The following is a 19,010-nucleotide window of genomic DNA, read 5'->3' on the forward strand; positions in this document are numbered from 1 at the left end:
GTCATGAGGCAGCAGTGAAAGTTCAAAGAAGAAGGATTATGTTGGGAAGACATCTCAGATAGGGGTCAAAAGTCAGAAGGCCTGCATCACAATCACTGGCTGTGTGATCTTGGTCAAGTTATTTAGCCTCTCTTCCTTAGTTGCCTCACCTGAGAGGAAAAAGTCAGTGATCCCATGAGGCAACATAGCAGGGGGGTTGGATGGGAAATGAGAAGAGGAGGTGATGCAGGTGGAGCAAGGGCAGTGTGAGATGAGGAAAGGAAAACAATGCTTTGGTTATCACCCAGGTTTGGGCCTGCTGGAGAGAGCATACTGGTAGATCATGCCAGAATACAGAGAAGAGGGGAGGGAAAAGACTGCATTGCTTCGTGGTCCTCAGCAGGATCCTCTGTAGTGAGGCCATGTTTATGGAATGGGCTAGTTAACCTTTGCTCTGGAGAGAATGAAGACTGAAATGCTGAAAAATCACATTAGCAAAATTTCTCTTTTAGCCTTTTCCGTATCTTCTTCCTATGCTATTTTTGGCCTGACTTAGGCAAGCAACTTCAAAAGAAGAAAATCCATTCACTCAAACTGATATGTTCTAAACTACCATCCACACACCATCCTTAATGAAAAGAATTCAGAAAAATCATGGCTGGGAGAGCTCAACTGGCCCCACATTTTTCCTTGTCTAAGTGAAGATTCTGAGATCTACTTTTCCACTCTCCCACTTTCAACTGCATGAAAATAGAATTTTACATTTGGAGAATGGTTGTACTTCCCTCCAAGCCAGAAAGTACCAAGGTTAGCATATCCACGTTGCTTTATCTCAAGCATATCTTGTTCAGATTTTTAAAAATTGAAGAGATCATGTCTTTCTAGACAATTTCAGTCAACAAAGGCATGATTAAACATAGTGGCATGTGTTCCCTGGATTTGGGGGGCATCTAGTCAGTTCTTCCTTTCTCCTTTGCTCTCCCCCAAAGCAAATCCTTTATATTTGTGGCAGCACTGTGAGTACTCAGAGATGACCCTATCTGGCCTGGTTCCAGCTACAGATCCACAGAGGGTATAAAAATTAGTTTTCAGGGCTTTAGGGGTGGCCAAAGATGGGAAAAATCTGTTGCATAGTTTGGTTCTGATTAATTCTATTCCTCTCTTCCACTTACTCAACACCTCAGTACTCTGTGTTAATAATAACTACTACTTATTGAACACTTACTATATGGCAGGCATCACAATAAATATTTTACACGGATAATTTCATTTAAGCCTCACAACAACTTTACAAGGTAGTTATTATTTAAAAAAAAAAAAACACAAACCCTTATTTACTTATTTAGCCATGCCACTTAGCATGTGGGATCCTAGTTCCCCAACCAGGAATTGAACCCATGTCCCCTGCATTGGAAGGGCAGAGTCTTAACCACTGGACCACCAAGTAGGGTCCTGGGTAGTTACTATTATAATTACCTTCATTTCACAAATGAGGAAACTGAAGCTTAGAGAGGTTAAGTCATTTGCCCAAAGTCATACAACTACTGAGAGACAGAGCCAAGATTCAAAGGCAGGCAGTCCAATTTAGGAGCCATCCTTGGGCCTTTGGTTGCTCCCAAAGTAAGTCGCAGAAACAACCTTCGACTAGGCAAGGGTAACTCCTTGCTGCAGAGAGTTAGGTGCCAAACCCAAGGGTTAGGAGTGAGTGTATAAAGAGCTGGGAAGTTCCAGTTCCCTTTACCCAGGAGAGAGCTCAGCTTCCTTCATTGTTCTCAACCTGTCCTCATATTCTAGAGATATGTCTACAGGCAGTAGAGAGAAGAACTGGGGACAGTAAGAGTTGGGACTGACAGAAACCAGGAGCTCAAAGGACACTCTTAGTAACTCTTGTACAAGGTGGACTGAACTCTAGTAAGAGCTTGGTATTTAGTTAAAGGGTTGACTAGACTCGGAGATGTGCCATAGTGGGTTTCCATTGAGTTGTCATCATCTGGATGGCAAGAGACTAAAATGATTGTCAAATGCCAAGTATCACCAGGAAATGGGACAGTCTAGGGGAAGATGTATGCCATGTGTATGTGCCAGGACAGTGTCTGCTTTAGAGAAGAATGGACGGTATGGAGGGCCTCAGCCCTCAGTTCCCTGGGCTCTTGACTCCAGGACCACAGAGAAATTTCATTCACTAATGCCCAAGGAAATGAAGGTACTTCCTCCGAGAAGGCCCTGAGCACTTCCTTGCTGTTCTTCCCTCCATGGGCAACCCCATTTCTAAGAGAAGCTCCAGGGCCTTATTGTAGAGTCAGTCCCCTGGGTGCTTGGCCCAAGTGTTTTCTCCCAAATCAACCATCTGAGGACCTGTGGATGCCTCCTGAGCCTTTTAGAAGTCAGGGGGGGCTACTATTGTGCTGTTTGGATAATGGAATATCACCAAAGAGCAGAAAGGATGATTGATTGTGTGATTGGAAGTGGATGGAATTAGAGATGAAGATAATGGGAAAGAAGACTAACTCTTCTCTTAAACCCATAGTCCTTCAATTATGCAGAAAAATAGACCTCTGAATTTTTGATCACAGAATATCTGAGTAGCTCACAACAGACAAACTAGGGGGGCAAATTTGGATGCATGGGTGAGAGATGTAGAGGGCTATGATTTGGGGCTGGTGATTAGAAGGGGTGCCATGATGGGTTTTTGGCAGAAAAAAAAAAAATAATCTTGGGTTTGGAGCAGAGCTGAGAACTGTAGAAAGCCTCAGAGGGCAGCTACTTAGGAAGGAAATTTGATCCCTAAAGTGACAAGAGATTTAACTTTTCAAAACTAGGTTTCTCTTTTTAGGACAAAAAGCTCAAAGGGTTTTAAACTAATGATTATGTTGATGATAATAATATCCAATATGTGCCAAACACAATTCTAAGTACCTTATGTGTATTTCTGAATTATCTCATTTAAAACTCTCAGTAACTCTATGAAGTGAGGATTATTGTTATCCCCACTTTATTATTGTGAAATCAGGCACAATCAAGGTAAGTAACTTGGCCCAAGGTTTCACAGTTAGCAAGTGGAAGAGCTAGGATGCAAGCAAAGATAAGCACAACTGGCTGGAAACACTGTCTACTGGTTTCAAGGATTCAGTAGTTTCATCATAGTCTTATAAAGACAGAGAATAGATGAATATGAAGAGAAATTTCTAGATGTAGTAGAATCTGAGGGGCTTCATTTTGGATGATCTTTCCTCAGTAATCAATGAGGTGAGACTGTTACTAGAAATGGAGCTGGTAGGAATTGGACAAGAATGATGGGATGTAAAACATGGCAGCCTCCTCAGAGATCATCCAGAAGAAACTTCCCATTTTACAAATGATGAAAACTAGAACCAGTGAAGGAAGTGGCTTGTCCAAGGTCATCCAGGCAGTAGGTGGCAGAGTTGAGATCGGAACTCATCTCCTAATCCTTGCTCCATTGCTCAGTCCACTGTTACCCACAACCCCCTACAACTTTAACTGCTTCCCAAGGCCCTAAGAAACATATTATTTCAAATGTTATATTTTGTGTAATTTATTTTATAAGACTTCAACATAAGTTGTGTAGTATATATGTGCGTTATTTAGTCTGAATCTACAACCTTGGGGTGGTCAGTTACCCTTATCGGGAATTACAGAGTACAGGAGTGGTTATCTAGCATTTAATAATTCTAATCAAGAAGTGGTTTCACAAGCATTTCACGTATCTTTATCTTTAATGAACACCAGAGGCTTTGTTAACTAGCATTAAATTTCTCATTGGTGAAATCAGTGGTGTTTAACACATGTGGGTTGGCTAGAAATATGGTAGAGATGTTCCCAAAGTAGCAGAAAGATGTGTCTAACAAGCTCTATAGTGTTACCCCTTGGAATAGTACCCTAGGCTTAATTTTGTAAATAGTCGTGTGGGCAGCCACCAATGAGGATTCTTGGTTAGCTTCATCCGGCCACTAGGGTATTGTTTTGTCTGCCTCAACTGAACCTTTGTGTGAGGTGTTGTTGGTGCACCTAGAAGGAAAGGGTGTTGTACTTGACTGAGCCGACAGGACAGAACAGGCTATCTAATCATTTTTGTGCCTGCTTGACATTATTTTCATGAGAAAAAGAATTTTAGATAAGGTTTACTTTTATACCTGCTAGTGAGGTTATGGGGAAAAGACCTATAGCCCTCACTCTAACAATGACTGGCTACTGGTATCCAGTGAAATATACCTAAGGATTGTGAGTGACCAATGATTGGCTTTACGTCAGTTTACAACTCCAAGCAACTAACTATACATCTCTATTTTGGACTCTTGTCTAAAGTTGGTGAACCTCTGTCTTGGGATGTATGGGGAGCTCCTACCCTAGGTGAATGTTGATAGAAACTTACTTGACCCAGCAGCCTCCCATTTGTAGAATTTGCATGTACCAGAGTCTAAGCTGTCTCTCCTATAGCACTGCCTGGAAGTATCTCTTTTGGCCTGCTGAGCACTTGTTAATGACTGTGCCAGCGTTCTGACCTTGCTGCAGGCCTCAGCATTGCCTGGGAGAAGATTAGTCAGAGTTGAGCTGGCACTCAACCATGAAAAGCCGCTACTGGATATACAGTGTATGCATGTAGGGCCAAAAAGACAAAGGAGGGGAAGTTCTGCCATATTGAGGTACCTTGATGGAACACAATGAAGAAAAAGTCAAGAGGATTTTTACCAAGAAGACATTTTTCTCTTTTTTCCCCCCATTCATTATGACTGTCAGTTAATAGAGCTTCCCTCAGCCAGTAACTCAGTTGGTAGAGGGAGGTGGATAGCGTAGTGCAGCGGTCTGGAACTCATACCTTCCACCTCTTCCTACCCCAAGTCCTGTCACAGATGTTTTGCTTGTCTCATATTGGATTTGAATGTATTCCAGAAGTGACATGAACTCTCCAGATGGCCACAGGCCCCACCCACCCTTCTATACCAAGCCCAAGTTCCACGTTTATGTGATCCACCTGGCTCATCATCATCTGTGATTTCAACCCCAGTTGACACTGAGTCCCACCTCTAGAGACAGGAAGATCTCAGGTAGAAGCCTGACTCCACTAATTAGCCAACTATGTGACCTTGAGCTTCCCAGGTGGTGCAGTGGTTAAAAAAAGAGTGCCAGCCAATGCAGGAGACTCAAGAGATGTGGGTTTGATCCCTGAATTGGAAAGATCCCCTAGAGGAGGAAATGGCAATCCACTCCAGTATTCCTGCCAAGATAATCCCATGGACAGAGGAGTCTGGCAGGCTACAGTTCATGCGGTTGCAAGGAGTTGGACACAATGAGCAACTGGGCATGCACATGCCCTTGAGCTGGTTGCATATAACCACCTCTGAGTCCTCTTTTATAAAATGGGGATGAGAGTAGCTCCTTTCTAGCAATGCTATGATGATTCCATGAGATAAGACATGTACCATGCTTAGTGCAATGTTTTTCATGTGGCATGGGTCCAAGGAATGGGAGTTATTATTATTATTTCAACCCTAGTATTAAGTTTCTTGCTAGCAAGGATGGCACAATGAGTGCTATATAAACTGGTTGCAGTGCATCATTTTAACAAATGGATTGGCACTGCCATGCCACCTAGCTTACAGCATGGCTAAAGACCAATCATTAGCCAAGAAGGAAAGAAGCACTGTCAAGGCAAATCATTTTCTTGTCCCTGCTTACCATCTCAAAGAACATTTTTGCTTGATTTGTTTACCTCAGACACTGTGACCTGAGGTGAGTCTCTTAGCTCTTTCAAGTCTTGATTTGCCAAGCTCAGAGCCCAACTCACTAATGCTTGCATGGGCCAACAGCACCTCACTTACGAAAGTAACATGTGTAGAAAGTGCCTGGTCAATGCCTGGAGATTAAGGGATGCTCAACAAGTATTCAATATGAATCCACGTATCTCTGTTCACACTACCAGGGCTAATGAAACCAGTGATTCTGAAGTCTCGTGTGCATTAGAATTGCCCATAGAGTTTGTTAAGAAGGCCTATCTTTATTTTGTGATTCAATATGTCTGAAGTGTGACCTGGGAATTCATATGTTTAACAAGCATCTCTGGTGATTCTGCTGCAAGTGGGCCAATTCAAGAAATACTGTTTTAAACTCACCAACAAGTAGTCTTGGAAACGGCAATAAGATATAAGAATGTGAATATATAACAGGTTCTGGCTAACTGTGGATGTTAGTGGCCTTTCTACCTTAAATTTACCGAAGTGTTCATCCACACAGAAACCCACACCAACATCCACACAATGATTCCTCTGTGGACTGGGTCCTGATCTCTTCAGGTCTCATCTATTATTGGTAGCCAATTCCTTTCTGGGCAGCAGCAAGGATGAGGGCCCTGATTGTAATGTATACTTGGCAAGGTAGATCAGTCAATCATAGATGACTGAAACAGGACTATTTTTGATTGCAACATTTTTACACGTTAAAAAAAAAAATCCTCACCACCCTTCATCACAAACTGATTGTCCTTCTGAAAATGTCTCACAGTAATTACAGGGATCCCAGAGATTGGGGTTATCTATTGCAAGAAACGACCATGCACGGAAGCAGCAGCAGACCACTACCACCAGAAAGGTGTGATTTGGAGGGTCAGAAACAATTCAAATTTTAGTTAATAAAGGACCAGATTTTGATCTATGGAGAAGGTCACATGTTGCAAACTAGGTGGAGTGTATTTGAGTAACTCTTGCTCATCTCTCAGAGTCTCCCACTGCCCCCGAATGACCACCATGCACTGGGCACCCCACTCTCTCGGGCAGGTCCCTTGTTTTGGGGTCACTTACCTGTCTTTGCAAACCTCCTCTGAGGATCCTGCAAGGTAACAGGTAGTAATCTGAACAAAGAATTACTGTCAAAATAGTAATGGCTGATAAGGATTTAACGCATTCCCTACCAGAGATGGCATGCTTGCATTTTAGCACAGGTTTTCAGTGCAGTAACAGAAATAAGTGAACTGGTGGGATTTCAGACTAATGGCAGACTGTTGGGGGGCAATACTGGGGGGTGATAGGGTGCTATTTGATAGTCCTCAAGTGACACTGGATAAGCTTTTAATGACTTCCCTGGAGCACTCGTCAGCTCACATATGTTAGAAAGTGACATCACTTCCCCACCCTCCCCTCTAGCTCACAATGAGTGCCTGGCACCAGCCTTGAAAATGGAGTCAATTTTTCAGGCCCTTAGGGAAGCAGACAGAACTTGGGTTGTGTTGTACTTCATATTTCTAACCCTGTTGAAGGAAAGTCGGACAGCTGAGGAGCAGATGCTACGTGCCCGCTTCTGGCATGCCTTGACCTCAAGAAGCAAAGTGGAGAGGCAGTTGGAACTGCATGCCAACCTTTGCTCTCTTGGGCAGGTTGTTTCTAAAAGGGACACTTTGGGGTGTGGCAAGAAGCCAAGTTACTGTCAGCCTGGCTCATGAGCTACCTCCCCCCTCAGCATGCCTTCCAGTCTCCATTCCAAAGCCCTATGAAAAGCAACTCTTAAATAGAGGCTCTCATCAGACATCTACAGACATGGCTGAAATGAACACAGGGTGGTTAAGAGTATGATAGGGACATCCGCGAGTCAGAATGAGCCAAATGTGTCTCTTATAAAGTTTTCTTTGAAAGTCATGTGGGTAAGAGCTTGTTTGGGGGAGCCTTTTTCTTTGGTGAGCACAGTCTCCCTGCAAAATGTGGTTTGAGTACCAGCAGTATTGGCATCACCTGGGAGCTTGCTAGAAATGGAGATTCTTGGACACTGAAGATCTATTGAATCAGAATCTTCATTTTGACAAGATCCCAGGTGTCTGCTACGCACATGAAAGGTGAGAAGTGCTGTTCTAGACTGAACTGTGCCCCATGGAGTCAAGGGTCATGACCAGCTGTGTCTCCTTTCCTCATTCTTATCCCCACACCCCTTCTAAATAAGTACAGATGGTCACATTGATGACAAGTGCTAAAGAAGTAAATGGCAGTTAGCAACTGAGGAGAAGGGAAGTCCAGACAGAGGGCAGTAAACACAGTAAAGTATCTCCATATGAACCTTCACGTTGTGAAATTTCAAAGGTGTGAACGTATGTTCGCATGGCCAATCACGTGTTAGTTCATGTGTCTGGTGTACATTGTCACATGTATGTACACTCCACAAGTGGTTGTGCTTTTGTGTACTTTACTGTGTAGAGTACAGTAGTAGAATATCCTTATTTCAAGTCCAGGATGTCTGGAAGCAAGTGCAAAAGCAGCTGTGATGCAGTTGCTACTGTTGTACTTTTCAGGATACCGTACTGTAGGTTTAAAAGTGTTTTCTTTATTTTTTGTTTGTTTTCTACATATTCTTTGTGTGAAAAGTATTATAAACCTATTACGCTACAGTACTGAATAGCTGGTTGTGTGAGTGAGGTACCTAGGCTAACTTTGTTGGACTGATAAACAAATGGCTTACCAATGTATTCTCAGAACAGAGCTCATTCATATGTAGGGGACTTACTGCACTTCTCTGACTATTGCTCAACCAGAAATCCAGAACAGAGTATTCTGCTTCTTTCCATTGTGTGTGTGTTGGGGGGAACCAGAGTGTACACTTGAGAAAAAAGAAGGGAGAATTGGAGGGGGTGGGGAGGAGACACTGGTCACCTAGGCTTCCAAGTCCCTCTCGAGTTAGATGCTGCCTCGTAATCACTACATTCTGCATGCCACCCCAGGGAAAGAGAGCTTTCAGTCTGAGACCAGCTTCCTCAGCACCTTTCTCCCCTCCTATGGCCTCCCTTCCCTGCCAGTGCATCCCCTGCCAGGGCCCACGTAAGCACCTTCAGACTCTGCAGCCGCCTCTCTTTAGGTAGTACATCTAAAAAGTTGACATTTTCTAAGAACTACTTTACTGAGGCATGATTAAGATACGAAAAGCTGCATATACGGTCTTCTTTAGGAAGAAACTGAGTCCCTATGACCTTTTGCTGCTTCCCAAATGACCACAAAGACATTTAAGTTCAACATGGTGAAGCTGCACCTCCCCTATGCCTTGGGTGAACTTACACCAAACCTACCACATGTAGGAAGCTATTTTCTATATATAATTTTTTATTGGCGTATAGTTGTTTTAAAATGTTGTATTAGTTCCTGCTGTACAGCAAAGTGAATCAGCAGTACATATACACATATCCCCTTTTTTTGGATTTGACTTTGGCCTGTAGAGGTCTTCCCTGACCAGGGGCAGCTGATCTCTGGTTTGGATAGAGTGAACAGCTGCTCTGCACCTCATGTCCAGAAACACTCCTGTTTGAGTGGCTTTCCTTGGAATTGAGGCATTCTGGTTTCCCATTGTCTCTGGTTTTAGAGCAAGCACTCCCCAGTTAGGTATATTAACCCTGTATGAGCCACTCTCAGCTCGATTCTTAAATTAGATAGAAAGCTGTCACCCTCAAAGTAGGAGTAGGACCAAGGACAGAGATCTTCTGGTTAGAGAAGGAGCATGTGGACTGGAAAAGTCTAGAGTAGGAAACAATCCCTGGTATGGTGGGTCAGATCTCTGACTCAGGGGCCAGTGGGACACCAGTGAAAGGGCCTTGGCTGGGCAGGTGGAGCATGAGGAGAAAATAATGGCAAGAGAAGAGGAAGAAGTGAGAAGAGGACAAATTCCGTCCATGTGGAACTTCTGCCAAGTACCGACCCCTTTCAGGGGCTGCTGCCCTGGCTCAAGGCTCACCCCACAGACAGGCTGAGGCTATCTGTCAGCTCTCAGATATTTCCAAAGCCTGGAGGGACTTCCTTTTGTGTCTGCACAACTCCCACGCTCCTGCTGAAAAGTACCCGGAGCCCCCACCTAGGGTTTTAATTGCACCCTCCTGTGGACATGTTATCTAATTAGACCCAAAGCATCAAAGTCAAAGCACCAAAGGAACAAAGTCAAAACTTGACTTTTTTTTAATGGGCCAGGTAAAGTATGCAAATAATTTTCCTGACCTTCAGAGAAGATGGAAAGTTTTTTGAAAGGTCTTTCAAATATATTTGTGGTCTCAGTCTAAGAAGTTCAAAGTGGAATCATCAGAATTAGCATAGGTATCCCCCCACCTCCCTGTGAAGGTATGAATTCTACCTTCTTAAATTCTGGCCCTCTCTAAAAATGCATGCTGTCTTTTAATCCCTTAGCCAATTATATAAAAATAACAAATCTCTTATCCACAAAGGAAGATTAATAATGGTGCCTCAGAAGCTTCATTTATTTTTCCATCTGTTAAACTGAAACCAGCCAATCACCGCTGACTACCCATAATAATGAAATTTTAAAAAATACCAGGAGTTAGAAAAAATACAGTAACAATCTCAGCCAGCCCCCGCTATTCTCATGGAGTCTTGATGAGTATCGAGAAAAAGGCAGAATGACAGAAACAGACTTCTGATAGAGGCAGAAGTGGCGGATGTGAGAAACTAGTTTCATTTTAAGGAAAAAAAGTTAAAACTGCTGAAAGGAAGAAAAACCATGGCTCTTTTCGCAGTGGTCATAGATGGAGAACAAAGAAGTTTTGTTTCTTCCTTGCCCCCAGACCCTTCCACTTAGTAGATCAAGCGGAAGTTGCCTTCTAGGGGCGGTCATACATTTTGCTGGAGGCTCATCTTTACAGCCCGCTGATTGCCGGCTGTTTTTATGGCCCAAATGAACAGCATCACCTTCCTCCCTCCTCGCCATGTAAAAAATAGATTAAAGAAAAAAGAAAAAACATAATAAAGCTTGTGAGAAGGTGACTTAAATCTTTGACTGGCGACCTCTTCGTGCTCCAGTGAGCTTATGAAAGACCAGCCAGCAGACAGAGGGGAGAGCTGTTAAAGTGCAAAGATGGGGGAGTTGGGGGTGGGAGGTGAAGCTGAAGCAACTGACACTGGTTAGTGTGCCAAGATCTGTTTGAAAGCAGGTGCCAGGATATGATGGGTCTTCACCCTGCTTCCAAAGATGATGTGTAAAGTGGAAACCAAACAACACCCAGCCAAGAGCAGAGAATAGGATCAGGAGAGACATTTCTTTCCCAGATGGACTTAAACAGTTAAATAGAACCTGGCAATTAGAATAATGAGATAATTAGATTGTGACTCTGTGGGCAAGAGACAAAAACCTGTCTCGGCTAAGGACACTTAACTTGGTAGCAAAACGCGCTCAGTTAAAAAGGAGCATGCTCTCAGTTAGCAGGTATATTTCAAATGGCTTGAAAAAAATTAATGGAACACAAATTTGCAGCTGATGAGGTACATTTCACCAGCCAAAGGGATTTTGCCTGGGGCTCCATTAGAGCCTGCACTCCTAAGTCCCACTCTCAGTCCCACCATCACTACTGCGCCTCCATCAACAGATTTTTATTTAAGCCAAGTGCGTTAAGAGCACAATTCTGTGGTGAATAACCTTTAAGGTTACATTTGCCTTTTCCTTTCCTCTTGCAAACAGTGCGTAATCCACAAGCACATTTGTTGGCTGTAAAGGTGTACAACAGCAATTTTTGCAATGACAGTGCGGAGAGGGAATATGAGATCTGTGTGCTAATGAGCTGACACTGCAGAGGCTGGGGCGATGTAGTGTGGAGTACACTACAAGTGCACAGCAGCAAGACGCAGGAGGAGACTTCAAGGGAATCGGAGGCATTTCCTGAGGAACCAGGGCAAGCAAGCCACCCCAAGGGGACCTGGCGGTCCCTGGGTGCTGCCACAGTCCCCCAAAGCCTTATGATGATCAAATCTGGTTTTGAAAGAACAGATGTGTGTACAATGTAAAGCATGTGCGTACATCTCTTTTCATGAATACTGACTATGTGTGTAGGGGTACCTGTGTGTGCCTGAAGGCACGTGTCCTGGAATCATACTATTCACACCGTCCTTCTTTCTGGGGCTACCTGGCCAAATTGAAAAGGAAGGCAGCAAACTCAGTTAATCCCTGTGAAATAAGAACATGTGCTCCAAATCAGATGAATCTCTTCGATAAACTTCAATTCACCTCTGAGCTGAGATCCCAAATGAACCACCTTTCAAAGCCAGCGATGCTTTTATTGGCCTCCTAAGAAGCGAAATGAAGTTGGAGTCTGTCTTAAGCAAACCTCTTGGAAGTTGTGCAAAAAAAAAAAAAAAAAAAGGTTGCTGATGAAGAAGAGTCTTCAAATAACTGATGCCTGGGATTCATTGCAAGGAAACTCTTTGAATACATTGGAGGAGGGGATGTGGAGGGAGAGCAGGGACATATACAGGAGGCATTACCATTTGTTTATTTTTGGCATATTTGTTTACCTGCATAATACCTGTGTCCTCAAAAGTGTGTGCCTGCCCTAAGATTGAGGGTGCAGGAAAGATCATGGAAAGAAATCAATTCTAGTGTTAGGGGAAGCTGAAACAAGGAATTCTGAATAGAAAGAGGGGGAAATGTCTTTAATTTTTGCCATTCTATTCCATACTGAATCAGATAGGAGAGATGGGCGACCAGATTTGGACTCATCTGGGGTTTTCTCAAATTCTCCCTAGATCTCCAAGGAGGGGCAGGCCAGAGATCCAGGGTTTTTGTTTTTTTTTGTTTTTGGTCTCTGCGCCATAGTGCAATCAATTATAAGAACGGAACCAGGATCACCTGCCAGTTTCTAGTGCCAAACTAGTATTGTGTGCCAACGTCTGTGTCATGTGATCTTCAATTCCAAAAGAAAAAGGCCAGGGCAAGAAATGAGATCCACCTACAGGACTTCCCTGGCCCCTTGAAACGATTGTGTTCTGCATTCAGAGACTATCCGTCGGAGACAGTTTTGAGATCTGGCTCCCATTCAGTGATTGTGACATTCAAAGAGGACTGTTTTGGGGACCAGAGATGATGAGTTTTCCTCCTCTGTCTTCTAAGCTGTAAAGTCTGAGTGTGCAACAGGCAGCTGGGTACACATCACTGGTTTCTGGAAATGTCTCCTGTGTGAGTCAGTGTGTGCATACATGTGGACTTGGCATGACGAAGGGCAAGGTCACCTTTCTGTTTCGTCTTTCCTGTTGCCCAGTGAGCCACACCCTTTATCCCACACTTTCAAGCCCCCATCCATAACCTAGTCTTGTAAACTTAGAAGCTGAAGTGCTGTGGACTTAGGGTAGGGGCTTCTGATCAATTTCTTTTCCTTTCATGGTTGTTCCTTTATTGCTCTGAGAGATAAGGCATTAAGGCAACTCGACACCCAATATGGATGTCTCAAACCTGAGAACCTTTCACACAGCAAGGATTATTTCCTGAATGCTCCTTGAGTAGGGTTCTGATGGCCCTGGGCTGGCGAGTGCCAATCTGATTTGCCCATAAAAAAACAAGACCCAAACCCTTAGAAATCAGTCATTCCTGAGGAGTCAGTTAGCACTCTTTATCTCAGTCCTCATCAGTGGAAAGGCACTAAAGTGAGTTGAAATAAATGTTATTCATTATTAATAGTAATAAATCTGGGTAGTTTCATGTATTTGGTTTTGAATCTCTTCTAATTGATACTTAGGAAGCTGCGTTTGAAATTCAGCCTCTAGACAAGATCACAGTGCTGCAGGATTAACTGTCAGATGTGTGTTGTAAGTGTGCTACAGAAGACAGGCTGGGATTACCAAAATAAGATGCAAAGTATAGACAGACATTTTGTAACTTTCACACTTAGCTGGAATTAATAAGCTCCTATTTTTGTCAATGTCAGAAAGCCAAAGAATGTCAAATACAGAGTATCTCAGAACATGTTCTTATAAGGATCTGTACCTTCAGAGAAAATTTTCTTAAAGCTGATAACTGTCACCATTTCTTGCAAAGTACTTCACCTCCATCCCCTTGACCTAAGTATTCAAATCCAAGGAACCCATGGCCTTGGAGACCCTGTCAACAGTTTTTGGAAATCACATATCCTTTGAGGCAGAAGCATTTGAAGAGTGTCATATACAAAGTTTTACGCAGCCAAATATAAAATTTCTCCCCTGAAAGAAAATCAAAAGTCAAAACTTCCCAAATACAGCAGCCATAACAGCAAAACACATTTATGCCATCATCACCTTCATTGATGTGTGAAAACTTTTCATGAAATAAGCTTAGATGAAGAATGATCAGTCTTTCTCATAAAACATTCCAGAAAAACCTGTGTCCAACAGGCTATTAGTCATCTGGGTTCCTGTGGCTTTACTTCTTAAAATGTCCCCTTTCCACGGGGACAATCACAGGGCACAACTAGCTGTTTCAGAAGCTGTTTCGGGGCTGATGAAATTGCTCCCTTTTGATATCCAGTTTCCTGCTGCAACCTCCCCCTTCCACTTTTTCTTCTAAGTTAAGAACTGTGTTGTCCTTAACCATGGGGGCAGGGAGCAAACACCACTAGGGGAGACAGAACAGAGGTACCTTTTTCCAGGGAGTCCTCTGAGCACTTTCTCCCTTCCCGTCAGTTTGCCAGGTGTTCATCACTTGTAATCAGTTTGCAGTCTTATCAGTTCCTATCAGAGCTCTCTTGGTAAGAAAGGTGATATTCTAGGACAGAAAGAAACCAGGGAACCCAGCCTGATCTGTCCCTCAAGGTCACTTGTTTGCAGAATTTCTCATATTTGGCTCCTACATAGCGACTGTCAAATTCAGCTCGTTCTCACAGCCAGGTGCTAGCTTTAACAGTCAAGTAATGTACACCCTGAATTGACTCAATCAAGAGGCTTCTTTCTTTAATCCCATCAGAAAAAATTTCCATGAACAACTATGCTGTTTTTTCCTTTTTTTTCCCCCCAGCCAAAGGAAAAGAAAGGGGAGGGGGTGGCGGGGGAGGGAGCGCCAGTTTAGCAGGGAGGAAAATGAAAGTTTTGCATCAAACATTATTCACGACAGAGTTTTGTGTACAGCCTTAAGTCCCTCCCTCAGCAGGATCCTCTGGCGTTCATTTATGTCGCCTGAAACCTGAATTGACTCGAGCCTCTTGAACGTCTACTGGGGCAATCAGCCCTCCTCCAGCACGGAGTGCAGACCCCAAGTCCCATAAGCGAAATGCAAATGAGGTCCCCAGGTCCCACAAGGAGGAAAAGCAGATCTACTTACAAGCATTAGTCACAGAAAAACTATTGGAAGAATCCAAGTGATCTACGTGGTAATTCAAATGGAAGGGCTTCTCGGTGGTGTTCTGGTTGGTGTTGTATAACTGCACAGCAAAGCGGAAAGCACTGTGCTCCTGCACCGTATTTCTCATGAAAAGTCCACCTAGAAGCAAAGGGAACTGAGATTTGGCTTGTGTCCTCCCCCCGAGGAGTTAGAAATTGGGGAGCACTACAGATGGACGATACCCTCTCAGTGGTACCCGGGTGCACGACGATTTTGATTTTCAACCTGTGTGTCTTTGATGACTCTTGCGAACTCAAATTTTGGCCAAGAGAAACCTAGTTTTCCTTCAGAGTCAGAGGAGACGCTGGGGAAAAGGGGGCATGGGGAAAGAGGGCAGAGGAGCCTGCTCTGGGGGTCGGACGATGGAATCAAGAGTGGGACTTGGTTCTTTCTCAGGCGGTAGCTTCCTGTCCCCTCTTCCCTCATACCTCCCATCTCCACAAGCTGGTTCATCCTTTACTGGCGCAAAGGGAAAGGTTGGAGAGAAAAACAATTTCATTTCCCCCTGCTACTCTATCCTGTTCCCCACAGCCCCCTCCACCCCGTGACAATATAGGGGCTGGGTTCTGTAATTGGCAACAATTCGAACTTCTTGACTAGTAAATACAGGCAGAAGCCGAGAGAACTCCCTCCCAGCGCCCGAGAGCCGGACTCCAGACAGACACAGCGGCAATTCATGAATTCGTGGGCTGCGTGACTTCGCCGCTCGCTGGCTCAGCTCCTAGTCTCACCCCTGCCTCTATCCCATCCGCCACCGACCTCGGTGGCTGCCCGGGTCTCGGGGATGCAGAGTGGGTTTCCACCTCCCCTAGCAGTAGCCGGTCTCTCGGGACCCGGAGAAGCGGGACGGGGCGCCCTGGACCGGGTTACGCGCCCTGGCGCAGCCAGACAGGCGGCATCACCCTGGGACAACTTGCAGCGGCGGCACGCACGCCATGGCAAAGTCCGGGGCAGCGAGCCGAAAAGCCGCGACTCTGCGCCGGGTTGCAGCCTCCCAGCCTCTTGCAGGCGTCCCCGGCTCCGCTCAGCTCGGAAAACCCGGCAGCCTACCCCCAAGCCCCAGCCCCAGGAGACCACCTCTCCGGTTCCCGATGCTCCCCAGACCAGCCAGCTTTCTGGGGTTCAGACCCGTGAGATTCCTGCCCGATCCCCATCCCCAGTCCCTTCCCAGGCCATGCAGGACAGGGACCCGGTAGCCGTGCCAGGGCAGCGGGCTCGGTGCCGGAGAGCCGGGACCGACCGGCAGGCTGGCTCACGCTTACCTATGCTGATGGTGTTGGGGAATCCTCCGTGAGAATGACCCAAAAGCCCCAGGACTAAAAAGAAGACCGCCCGGAGCACGCTTTGCCCCATTTTCTTCTGCCTGGCCATGCTACGCCTAGAACGAAGCTGACAAGAGCATGGGCGCAACTCGGGAGTCGTCAAAATAATAATAGAAAAAGAAAAAGAATTCGCCGGCTCTTTCACCCCCTCCCCTCAACTTGCTCTAGCTCACTCTTCCTTTCCACCCCACACTAGTCCTCCTCCTCCACCACCTCCTCTCTTCTCTCTCTCTCTCACGCTCCCCCTCTCGCTCCCAGGCTCTCTCACACCCCCTCCCCGCCCCCCACCTCACTTCTGTCTTCACACCAATCTGGAAGGCGGGTTCATTGGCTGCAAGCTCGGTTCGCCAAAGCGATCTCCCTCCCTATTGCTAAGACAGACAGAAAGAGAGAGAATAAAAACAGAAAACAAAAATGAAAAAGATAAAACACCAGAAAACAAACCAATAAATCCCCCAAAGAAACAAAAGAGAGAGAGAGAGAGAAATTAAAATCTGAGACTTTTCTCCCCCAGAAGATGGTGGGTCTAAAGAGGGAAAAAAAGAAGGAAAGAGAGAAGAGGCTCAGCGGTGGCGAATTGGGCTCTTCCAATTGGGCCGGTAGGGGGATATTGATCAAAGTTGATCTGACGTGGAATTAAAGCCGCACACCGCTTAGCTCCACTGCAAACTGCAGCCGCGGACTGCAAAGCCTCGGTGCTGGCGTTTGTCAACATGGGAGATGGAATCGATAGAAATACACCAGTCCTCACGTGGGCCAGCCTTTCAAGCTGCAGCCAGCTTTTTAAAGAAAAGAAGAAAAAAGCTGTATTGTTTGTGCGTTTGTGCGTCTGGCTTAAAGCAGAGGGGTCTTGCGGGGGGGCGGTGAGTGGTTACTCTGGAGTCTCTGTAGAGATTCGGAGAAGCAGTTCCCATCACAATGCGCCCGAAGATGCTGCGCATGCCTGGGCCATGCCGCTCAGTTTTAACAGCGGAGATCCGAGGAGTGAAGAGCCCCCCAACCACCCCCCAACCTGACAGCTCTGGGAAGCGAGTACCTCTCTGGACCCAAGCGCAGAGCCGGGCCTACGGCAGAGGGGGGAGACGGTGGTGCTGGGCAGCACGGGGCTGACTGCTTGGGAGGAGGACGTAGAAAGTCTGTGTGCGGAGGTGGTGACTAAAAGGTTAATGAAACGGACTTTCAGTCCCAACAGTGAAGGAGGAGAGAGGTGTAGGAATGAGTTGGGTTATGGTGGCTAGGAGCATTCCATGGACTGGAGGAGCCTGGTTGGCTACAGTCCATGGGTTCGCACAGAGTCGGACACGGCTGAGTGACTAACACACACACAGGGATTGGAAGTTAAGGTTGGAGGAAACTGCCCCTAACTGCCTTGCTCCCTCTGTCTTGCCTTTTTGCATAGTATCCTAGGCCCCTGAGCGATGACCCCAGAGGCCATCAATTTCCCCCTACTCCTCTTGTCTCAGAGAAGGCAATGACACCCCACTCTAGTACTCTTGCCTGGAAAATCCCATGGGCCGCAGAGCCTGGTAGGCTGCAGTCCATGGGGTCCACTTCACTTTCACTTTTCACTTTCATGCATTGGAGAAGGCAATGGCAATAAGAAAGAACCTTGGAAGTAGGCAGTGCAGTCTGGATCTCTGTTGGGGGTGGTCCCCTCCACAACATCCCTTGGACAAATAAACCTCTTAGGCTGTAGCTGCCTCTCCATTGCCCCTTTCTCCAGTGGTGAGAAAAAAGAAGCCTCCTTATCTCCGGAGTCTTTCACACCTACCCCAGCTACTGGGGAAGGGCCGGATTTTGTCTCTCCCCACAACAGCTGTTCTTTTTTTTTCATATCCTCTTCTCCTGGCGTACGTGGAAAATGGAACTTCCTGCCAGCCTGCAGCAAAGTGGTACGCATGGGGCAGAGGATACTAAGGCAGGGCCACAGGGCCCCAACTGGCACACTGATCACGCCAGAACTTTGGGTTTGATGTAACATATATTGGAGCCCAGAACAGAAAGTTTTCAAACCCTTGAGCAACCAGAAAAATAGTTCTAGGCTCTTCCCAAATGTCTACCCATTCTGATAATGTAGAATATCTTCCTACCCCACCACCCATGGAAATCTATTGTCTCCATTTGGATGGTCCATGCAAACAGTAAGGGAGAAACCTGGGAGTCATAGAAGCCTAAATTTGCAGGTGGCTGGGATATTAGGACAAAAGGGTAGCAGAGGCTAGGTTTATTACCCCTTGACAAATGTGGAGCGAGAGATAGCATGGTTCAGGGACATGGACTTAGGAGACAGGTTCAGGTTCAAATCTATATTCCATCATATAGAGGCATTGTGTGACCTTGAGTGACTTTCTTAATCTGAACCCCAGTTCAGACTTTCACCTGCAAAATGGAAATAGAAATATTTCTTTCCTGATAGAGTGGTTGTAGATTGAATAAGATAGTGGATTAAGTGGATCTAATTCAGTGCCTGACTCAAAGAAATCAATAAATGTTAATTTCCAAACTCTCTTCCCTCTTTCTCATCTTTTGATAGTGCCATTTTCTCCCCCAAAGTACCTCATGCAATCAGCCTGCTCTTTCTCTACCATCCCCCAAACCTCAGACTCA

The 19,010-nt window shown here is 45.4% G+C and overlaps 1 protein-coding gene across 1 annotated transcript in view; it reads right to left on the reverse strand.

The window, feature by feature from the left end:
* The window catches only part of GRIA3 (glutamate ionotropic receptor AMPA type subunit 3), a 301,606-nt gene extending 285,154 nt beyond the window's left edge, over window positions 1-16,452 (reverse strand). The window contains exons 1-2 of the mRNA XM_052662894.1: window positions 16,344-16,452; window positions 15,022-15,180 (exon numbers count right to left, since the gene is read on the reverse strand). Of these exons, the coding sequence (XP_052518854.1) occupies window positions 15,022-15,180; window positions 16,344-16,452 (268 nt within the window). The remainder of the gene's footprint in view (window positions 1-15,021; window positions 15,181-16,343) is intronic.
* Between the last annotated feature and the right edge of the window lie 2,558 nt (window positions 16,453-19,010).

Source organism: Budorcas taxicolor, chromosome X (genome assembly GCF_023091745.1).
Source record: "Budorcas taxicolor isolate Tak-1 chromosome X, Takin1.1, whole genome shotgun sequence".
NCBI lineage: Eukaryota > Metazoa > Chordata > Mammalia > Artiodactyla > Bovidae > Budorcas > Budorcas taxicolor.